This window comes from Antedon bifida, chromosome 1 (assembly GCF_963402885.1).
Source record: "Antedon bifida chromosome 1, ecAntBifi1.1, whole genome shotgun sequence".
In the NCBI taxonomy this organism is placed as follows: Eukaryota; Metazoa; Echinodermata; class Crinoidea; order Comatulida; family Antedonidae; genus Antedon; species Antedon bifida.
In genome coordinates, this window is record NC_136226.1 from 8,420,938 (window position 1) to 8,431,446 (window position 10,509).

The window sequence follows — 10,509 nt, forward strand, 5'->3', positions numbered from 1 at the left end:
ATCATATAAATATTGGGGTGTTTTCAGTGTCGTTTATTACAAATAGATGAAATTTGCTTTGAAAATTCGGTGCAATTTTTAGAAATGTTGTATCAAATTCTATAATAATATTTTTTTAGTATTTAAATTTATATGTAAATAATTATACAGGGTAATATTAAAATAATATATAAATTATATATCCCTACATTTAAATAGAATATTCCATACGTCATAAATAATTGGAATAATTCATCTCAGCCATGCGCACAGATTACATGATTGTGCTTCCGGTTCGAAGTCTGATGCTGCTCTGTGTAGGTTGAAAAGATAAAGCTGGATAAAGCAATCTTGGTAGACAATGGTAAGATTTTAAAATACAGTTTTGAGCTTACTCTGTAAACACAGCGTGTGTAGTGTGGTGCTATGTTATTCCGTAGATATTTAGGTCAAGTGTAAAAGGTATTGTAGCAATGATATATCTGTGTGGACTTGATTTCTGAATGATTGTAATAATTGACTTTTTCAAGCGAGTGGCGATGGTGTATTGGCTGCTGTAAATATGTGACAGCAGTCAGCGTGTGCGTAGGCCTAGCTAGCTTTCCATTGAAACGTTGTTCTAGGCTAATAATAAAAGAGTTCCAAAGGCATGTACATTTCTTGTAAATAGTTAATAATTCCTCATTTCTTTTGTTTCTTTTACAGCCTTGACTCTCACGTGGTTTCCCTCTCACGTTAGGCCAATCCAATATTGAATGAAGGAGAATTAATTTTGTAACATATTGTTGTAGGCACTAGCCTATAGGCCTAGTCTGTGAATCTGAATTTTATTTAAATTTTAAATTTAATATTTCTGTATGGAGCACCATAAAAGAAATACTTACTACAAAAAACTACTTATGTAAGTAATGTTGACTAAAAAGTGATAGCGAGTATAGCAGGCCATCTAGGCTAACCTGTCCTGTTTACTAGCTAGAGTAGTAGTAGAACTCAATATATAGTCCAATATATACAATATTTTGTTTTATTTGCTGTGTTATCCTGTATTATTATTGCACTGATGAAGGGCTCATGTTGCCCAAAATCTCTGCTAATATAGTAACTACAATTGCCTTTTTAAAAATGATAGCTAGAATAGTTAGATTTGTTACAGTTTGTGGGTCACTTTGTGGGCCAAACCAAAAATTTATAAGAATAATAATTTATACAATATAATAATATTGGGATACATTTTAATAGTCCTACCTGTCAATTTTCATGGCTATTCTGTAATAGACCAATTGTTTGGGTGATAAACAAATCCACCCAACAAATAATATTAATAATAATAACCAATAAACCTTTTATTGACCTTACAGGTAGTTACAGGTCATTGTTGTGTAGTGGCTTGTTTTAGCACAGATGTGAAATTGAGGCTACAGTAATTAATTAATACTACAGCAGTACTGTACTGTAACACTGGCCTCTCCCAACCTACATAAAATAATGTTCATAGAGTTATAGGTCTACTGATTTATGTAACTTAATGAAACCTTAAGACTGGGAAAGCAATATAACCACCCAGGACCAAAGAAAAATCCAGAACTAGGCTGGACTATACCTTTATCCCTAAAAATTGTATTTATTTAAAAAATTCATATTAGCACATGCTAATAATCGTATTTGACCTGATAATTTTAAATACCCCCATTTGTTATGTTAAATATTACATTGCATTTCATTTTCCATCTCATAAGGCTTTGTGTACTACTGTACCTTCCTTCCGTTTAATTCTGTTTTGTCATGGTGAGGTACAACAATTAAAAACATACATTTCCTAAAAACATTTTTGCTGCAAATTAATTATCAGTTTTACTAAGTAGTATACTGTAAGACATACAAGTATATTTTTAAAAATGATTTTCGATACATTTAATCTTGTATAGTTTTTTTATTTTTACCATACTGTACAGTATATTTTAAGCTCTGTCTACACTATCAAACTAGTTTGACAAAAAATGTGTGATGTGGCCAAATTAAATATGGTAATGATATGACATCATCGTGTCCTTAAATGTACACATAACATATTTTTGTCACATAAAGTTTGATATGTGTAGACAGAGCTTTAGATATTTTTCAATTGAGTATTAATTTAATTAAGTTTTCTGATCTAGAGCAATATACAGTGAATGTTTATACACATAAATACTGTACTACAGTATTAATATTATGAGCATTTTTGTATTTCACATCAAAACAATAAATCATATGTTTTCTACCTCAGGAATCTTTGAAAATGACAATTTATTAATGTATACAGTTGTTATTTGATGGTACACTACTACTACTTAAGAGAAAATTACAAAATAGCTTTTTAGTGTGTGCGATAAATCATTGTATAGAGCGAGTTTGAAGGTTTAGGGTCAGACATACATACATGCGATTCAGAGTCATTATAATGTATATAAAGAAGAATTACTGTACATTCAGTTACCGAAAATAAATATTTTAATGTTACATATCAATTTAACTATGTTGTTGATAGGACAAAAACATATTGTACAAATATTATAAACACTTGATGTTTCGCTTCTGAGGTTTAGCTTTTCTCTTCACAAGGTGCAGGATTGGTTCTACTATAGCATGGAAATATTATTTATGAATACTCGATGTTTTAAAAATTAACAATTAATCATTTGGGACACAAGTTTATTATTTTGTAAATTGTCTACTAACTATACAGTAGTTTAGTATGTTCTCTCTTAGTAATTATATTTGGTGAAAACGGTATTTAGTTTAATATTTAAATCATTGTTGTAATGCAATTACATAGCCTTCAGCTACATTTTGAACAGTATTATTACAACTGAATAAAATAAAATTTACCGAACAACCATCTTTTTTTTTCAAACACTAAATTAAGCATAAAATTTAATATATTAAAAAATAATGGATGTTCCTTTAACAACAACATTATGCGCTACTATTCTGTCAGTCCTTGTGGATAAAAAGAATGGGTCACATGATCAATCAGTGTGTACTAGTGAAGGGTAATTAGCATAGAGGATATTAAGTCCCCCTTGCTAATACAAATGGGCTGTTTTACTTAGTGCTATCCAAATATCTAGCTGTCACACTTTTCCTGTTTTCTAATTTTGTAACTTTTTTTATTCAATTCATGTTAAATTCAAGAATTATCAGAGGAGAAAATTAAATAGCGATTTAACTAAATATATAAATAAATATTGTATTTTTAATCGTTTTTAGTGAAAAATAGCATTGTCTGAATTCTGTACAGTACATAACTAAAGGTTTTTATTGATTATAATTATGGCACATTTATCATGTTCATTTGTGAACATTTTTTACTTACTGTACAAGGCAACAAGAAATGAGGCATGTCCGAGATGTCACTGAATGTGTAACATCCAAGGCATGTCCCTACTCATAATGTGTATCATACCATCCAGGGTATTTCCTCACAATTTGCGATAAAATTTAGCCTGAAATGAACAACACACTACGGTATATTCTACTGTACCTGTACTGTACCTCTATTTTATTTTGTGTGCATTCATTTCAAGAGAAAACGTGGTAAGATGGGATGTCACAATATTTTGTTTCTTGACTCTTGTAATAGGAAAACAATATCTTTTTTTAGAAAAAGAAATTATAGTACTCACTGTAGAATAGTGTTAGTATTTTCAAGTACAGTACTGTACTATGTTTGCTGTACTGTATGCTGTATTGCTGTGTAAGATTTTCCGTCTAGGTGTACTGTAGCCTTGAGGAATGCCATTTTTTTTTTGAAGAATGCTGAGTTGACCCCTTGACTCGACCTTGCATTCCTTAAAACTGAAAAACTGCCAAATAAATTCAACTGTCATTATGTCAGTATTTTGTAATAAAATTAATTTACCATTTCTGTAATTAATGACATTTAAAGAAAATTTATGATATATTGTACTTTACTTGTAACATTGTAATTTCTGTTATTTTTGTAGATGTGATTTAGAAACATTTAATTAGTTCAAACAACTCACCGATAACTCATGGAGGCTACGTGCGAGAATATGGTGCTAAAACGTAAACACTCCCCCACCCCTGTAGGCGATTGGGACAACTCGGAACATAATGGAAGACCCAATTCCCCATCATCTAGTGCTGATGAAGCGTCTTGTAAGTATAACAGTACACTATTATCAAATTAACTTTTAAGCATGTAAAGCTCTGCTTACACTATCAAACTTTATGTGACAACAAAATGTGATGTGCCCATATATAGACATGATGGCATATCACTACCATATTTGGGCATATCACTACCACATTTGGGCACATCACACTTTTTTTGTCAAACTAATTTGATAGTGTAGACAGAGCTTTAGATTAGTAGCTAAGCACAAAGCTTGATTCACACTAGGATGCAGTGCAATGACATACTGTACACGTACAGTAATTCAAGTTATTTGACAATTGTAAGCAACAGCTCATCATCTGAATGGATGTGAATTATGTTCTAATTCAATTGTTGTCTTTTATAGGCGAGTCAGCACAGCCAAAGAGAAAGAGAAAGAAGCAAGTAAAGTTTAATGGAGTTACTGTTTACTATTTTCAAAGATCTCAGGGTTTCACTTGTGTTCCAAGCCAAGGAGGGTCCACTCTTGGTAAGGATTTCTTCTGATCATTTGACATTGTAGGCCCGGGCCTTATATTTGTTTGTACTGCAATGACAAATTTATACTGTAATAGAGTGAGTGGATTGTTGCTACTGACAATTGTAACATTCTTGTATCTTGTGTTATCTTGTGCCAAGTTTTCTAATTTGTCTTCATGTATATGATATAACACAGTGTAAATTGGTATGGAATTGTCCAATTGCCTGACACGTTGAATGTAAATCATTACAGACCTATATGGAACTAAAATAGGCACTGTGAAGTTGTGTATAGTTTCTCTCATGCATAGTCATACTGTACGTAATGCCTTCAGCTAAAGGGTAGTGCTAGGTAGAATAAAGAAAGTGATCACCTACTGTAATCCACCTCTTGCTAGCATAACTACTGTATGTCCATGTGTTTCATATCATGAAATGGGACCTGTCACATGCTATAACAAAATTATTTTGAATTTTACAGGAATGGAACATATTCATGAATTTAAAGAGAATTACAGTTTGAATGCCTTTGCTCTGGAACAAGATCGACAACATCGGGAACTTTTAAAAGAACAACTCTTACAAAGAAAACAACGACAAATGCTTGAACAAAATGAATCGGAACTGTTGGATAAAAGCATACAAGAAATTGCCGACAATGAACTAGCAACAATAAATGTAGAAGAATACTACTTTCTACAGCCTGTGAACACAAAAAGACGAAGACTTATGCTTCGATCAGCAGGCGTGACCAAAATCGAAAGCTGGGAAAAATCTGAATTGAAGAAAATCCGGTTGTCTCGTGAAAAGTGTGGTTGCGATTGCAAAGTAGTTTGTAATCCGTCAACGTGTGCTTGTAGTTTAGCTGGAATCAAATGCCAGGTTGACAGATTATCTTTTCCATGTGGATGTAGTAAGGAAAGCTGTGGAAATGTAACTGGAAGGGTTGAATTTAACCCCATTAAAGTAAGGACTCACTTTCTACACACTTTAATGCGTTTAGAGGTTGAAAATGGAAAAGTGTCCGAAGATAGGACTGATAATGACACTGATTATACTAAACTGGAAAATTCAGTTTATTTAGATGAAAGTACTGACCGAGTTCTTGATCACGGTCAATGTAAAGAATGTGATTCAATACCTTACTCGGACTATAGTGATCAGTATACATGTGATCAATACTTAAATGGACAGAAACCTGGTGAACAGGGTCAATTTATTCAACAACTAGACTCAAATAGTACTCCTATGAACTTTTCTTGTACAAATACAAATATTCCACTTGATCTTCAATCTCATAACAATTCAAACAACCAGTGCGATGGTAATTATGATGGCGAATCTAATCACAATACCTTGAACATGTCTATCAACAATTTGTGCAATGTTTCCCAGTCGGATATCGGCGATTATGCCAGTACCACATCGGATGAAAGCGTGACCTCTGAATCAGATTCAGAACCTCCGTATGTTCATCCAACAATCTCTGTGGAAAATACAGACTTTGGTTCTACTTCTTCAAACAACATCGAGAAAAGTATTTTTCAAACACCTGATTCTTCACCGGAACAGCAATACACTAAGTTGATGCCCCTTGACCTTTCACATGCACTAGGTGATTTTGACACTTGTGGTGCCTCCCCAACCTACACACAATTGAGCACAACCTCGCGGTCGTGTCCCGATGCATATTATTCCCAGGTTTCTCACGACTCATACACAAACTATTTAACAGACTGCCATCATTTCTCCAGCAATGCATCCAAAGCTGAAAAAACATGCTTCCAGAAATTGAACACAATCACTTCTTCTTGTACACTTGGAAGTCATTCTGATTTTGGTTGTGGTGGTTACAACTTAAACGATTCCAGACCGTCTACAGAACATACAGCAGACTCTAATATGCAATCTATTGACCAATCTGCATTATATGAGGATGAATCCACCGTTGATTACTTCAATGAGAATGCAAGTGGACAAGAATACAAAAAGGGTACGAGTACAGGTGTACATTTAAAACATTTTGAAACCGAGAATATAAGTAAGGTGTCTTCTACTGTCAAAGATGGATGTTTTAAGCAGGAAGTCTGTTTACCATCAAATGAACACGGTCAGAATTTAACAGGTGATTGCCAAACAGCTTCTCATTTGCAGTTATCTGATAGAGAAGAAAATAGTAAGTTTATTGTAGATAAGCGTGACATATCTTCATCACCTGCCAGTTCTTCTAACATACCATTTGTTGGGTCACAGCAAGATCAAGTGTGTGTGGAAAAAGGGCAAATATCTGAATCATACGCGACATCTGCAGACAACCGGTTTATTGTTGAAAAGATTGATGTGTCTTCATCATCTGGTGATTCTTCCAACATACCATTTGTTGGGTCATTTCAAGAGCAAGTGTGTCTGGAAAAAGGACAAATATCTGAATCGTACCTGACATCAGATTCACGTTTAACACCTGAACCAGATGTAAGTGAATCTCTCTTATTTGATGTTAATTCATTTGAAGAATCTCGGAAAATACAATATCAAGGTAGTGGGCTTGTAGAGCAATCAACATCACAAAACTGTTTATCAGAAAAGCAATTAGCATCTGATAATGCATCAGAATATTGTCTTAGTAGCAGAGATAACAAAACTGAAGAGTTCTTGGAATTAACTAAAGCACAAAGTGATATTAACAAGGTTGACATTCCATTGAAAGAACCAGTTGACAGAGAAGCCAATCTAGATTTACCTTTTGACTGCCAACTTCCTCAAGATAAACCAACAGCTGATGTCAGTTTGCAGCCCCTACCAGCAGCTGATAACAGTTTGCAGCCCACACCAGCAGCTGATAACAGTTTGCAGCCCACACCAGCAGCTGATAGCAGTTTGCAGCCCACACCAGCAGCTGATAGCAGTTTGCAGCCCCTATCAGCAGCTGATAACAATTTGCAGCCTGCACCAGCAGATGACAGCAGTTTGCAGCCTCTATCAGCAGCTGATAACAGTTTGCAGCCCACACCAGCAGCTGATAGCAGTTTGCAGTCTACGCCAGCAGCATGTAACAATGTGCCTGCACCAGCACCTGATATAAGTTTGAATCCTATACCAGAAGCTGCCAATAATCTCTTGCAGCTCACATCATATGATAAAAGTCTACAACCAACACACGCTGACGTCAAATTGCTGCAGCCCACACCAGAAGCAGCTAATAATTGCTTGCAGCCCACACCAGAAGTGGCTGATAATTGTTTACAGCCCATATCAGTAGCAGATAATTGCTTGCAGCCGACCTCAGTTTCAGCTGATAAATTTTTGCAGCCCACACCAGCAATGGCTGATGATGATTTACAACTCACACCAGCAGTAAATAGCTGCTGTATATTTAGTAAAAACACAGTCCAAACACTACCTGACAACAGCATTGGAACAACTCAAGAAACTGAATGAAAAGTTGTCCAGAGACTTGCCATAAAAATCATTCAAAGAAAAATTAGTTTTATTCATATTTTTAATTGAGATTTCGAAAAAAAAAAAGTATTTTTAATCTATAATGAGAAGAATGGATATCTTTTAGAAATTTAAACTTTACTACTCAATAAAATGGAAAAACGGTACTGTACCAACTATCAATCATGCTGAAATTTTTATTTATTTATATTTTATGCTATTTGTCGTTAAAAGCATATTTTCTCATGTCTTGCATTCAATTGGTTGTTTATTTACGTCTATTTTAAGATTACTTTATGAAAGTAAATTTGGATAAATCACTTTTCAGTTTATTTCCCTAAATTATGATGAAGATTTAGCATGACAAAACCCACAATCATGAAAATAACCTGAACAATATAATAACAATGATGACGAGTTCCATTTCTGCCTCCTCTAACTGTTATTAATATGTGTAACTGGCAATCAAATGAAATATTCATGCCGAGGGAAATTGAAATTTCCTGTTTTTTACCTATTATTAGGTTTTGACTATTTTGATGTGTTTTTTCAAGATACAGCTTACCGCAAGACATATTCAACCTGGTTTTATTTCAAAATAAATAAAAATAACGTTTTGTTTGGCTCTTAGAGCAGTCTGTCTCAATAGGGTAACACAGTTTGATGTAGTTATCGATATGTTTGTGAGTAAGAGTATATATAAGTATATAAAATGTGTACATCAACTCAAATTTTACAGTAGAACCCATCTGAAAGGGCAATTTCAAGACCCCTTAATAAGGTTTGTCCTATAGTCTTAAAACATGTATTTGCCCTTGTTCGTTTTATAAGAAAGTGTCTCCTGCTGAATAGGAGTGTCCCAAAGGATGAGTTCTACCGTAATTGGTATGTTGCTCTATGGATCCAAATGTACAGTACTTTTAAACAAAACTTAGGTTCAGAAAAGTTAAAATTAATTTGTTTTTTTAGTTGTTTCAATGACCAATGTACCCACCTAAGTTGCTAGGTTTTATGAATATTTATTATTTGATCTGTTTTTCAGTTATTAGGGTACCACCTTTTATAACCACCTAAATTGTTTTTAATAAGATTACTCACATTTGTAAGTATCAATGTACGATAGGCATGTGAAAGCAAAAACTGATATATAAGCTGTTATATTATGTCATTTAGGTTAAGAAAACAGTGTTGTAAAAATGCATTATTGTTAATCAAAATATTTATTAAAGTGCTTTGCTGTCTGGATAAAATTTATGCTAAATGTACGCTTAGTTTAATGAAACCTTGAATGATATTTAAAAAGTTGTACCGCAGCGCACAGGGGGTGCCAGTTATCAGTTTCTAATGAAGGTGCTTAGTTATCGTATCCTAAAAGGTCCAAAATCTTATATAATAATAATAAAACACTTTTTAAAGACATATTTAACCAGCACAATTATGAACAGTACTTTTGGAGAGCTGATGTCTATTTTTTTGTTGGTTAGAAATTATAATGTATTACAAGAGGCTTTTTAAATTTATTTATTTAATATTGTTAAATGTGCTTAAGATATGTCAAATCGTAGAAAGGAAAATCTACACTTCACACTGCATAGGGAAGTATAGAAAGACAAAGAAAATGTGAACAAGTATGACAATAACATTTTATAATTTATTAATACACTATAAATTACATATTTATTTGTATTATCCTCTTGGAAATGTGATTATGGTTTTATGAATTTTAATGTAAGATTCATGCTTCTAAAAAGGACCAAGACAAGTACATATTAACATAAAAATTCCAAAATCTGAAACAAAACTTTATGAAAGTTATGCAACCTGGTTTTCATAAAGTTTACTGTATAAATTACAGCTATACACTTACTTGTATTAAAATTTAAGGCTGGTATTCATGAAAGGGGACTATCTTTAGTCCTGGACTATCCTAAGGTTTTAATTTGTTGAAAAAAATTGTTGTAAAAATGAACCTTAAATAGAAAATTAAATACAGTATAATGTAAGCAGCTCAATGTTCCTGTTCAAAGGGGAAACAAATGTAAAATGTACTTCCTAGCTTTGTACAAAAAAAAGCAAATGTGTGTTTACTGCTCGTATTTTTGTAGCATCATTATTATAGCTATTAAACTAAGCACCATTCAAATTGTGTATACCATACCTGCCAATTATAGTGAAAATGTATATCTTCCTAAATGATTTTCTTTCGTTTTTTAAAGTAGTAGTTTCTGAATTTCATATTACTTTATTTTCTTTGCCACAGAAACTTCTTTAAAACTATTTTTGTTGGTGCTTTACATTAGAAAGAGTGTATTTTTCTTGAGACAGTAAATATGTGCTTGTCATAAAGTTTAATTTTAGTCGGAACTATTGATATGCTTTGTGCAATTGATGTAATTATATTATGGTGGTTTCAATGTTTAAATCTTGTCTTTTGGTTTTTGTTGTAACAAATG

At 33.0% G+C, this 10,509-nt stretch overlaps 1 protein-coding gene across 3 annotated transcripts; it reads left to right on the forward strand.

The window, feature by feature from the left end:
- Positions 1-290: 290 nt before the first annotated feature.
- Positions 291-10,478, forward strand: LOC144840377 (uncharacterized). 3 transcript variants are annotated; one of them, XR_013611911.1, is made up of 5 exons: positions 291-343; positions 3,966-4,140; positions 4,506-4,628; positions 5,100-8,877; positions 8,912-10,478. XR_013611911.1 is itself a non-coding variant. In XM_078696186.1 (4 exons), exons 2-4 carry the CDS (start codon positions 4,014-4,016, stop codon positions 8,054-8,056), a joined length of 3,207 nt encoding a protein of 1,068 aa, XP_078552312.1. In that variant the 5' UTR covers positions 558-880; positions 3,966-4,013; the 3' UTR covers positions 8,057-10,478. The 3 variants fall into 3 exon arrangements, 1 of the variants encoding a protein (XP_078552312.1); XR_013611910.1 differs by lacking the exon at positions 291-343 and adding an exon at positions 558-880; XM_078696186.1 differs by lacking the exon at positions 291-343 and adding an exon at positions 558-880 and having other exon boundaries at positions 5,100-10,478.
- Positions 10,479-10,509: the final 31 nt, after the last annotated feature.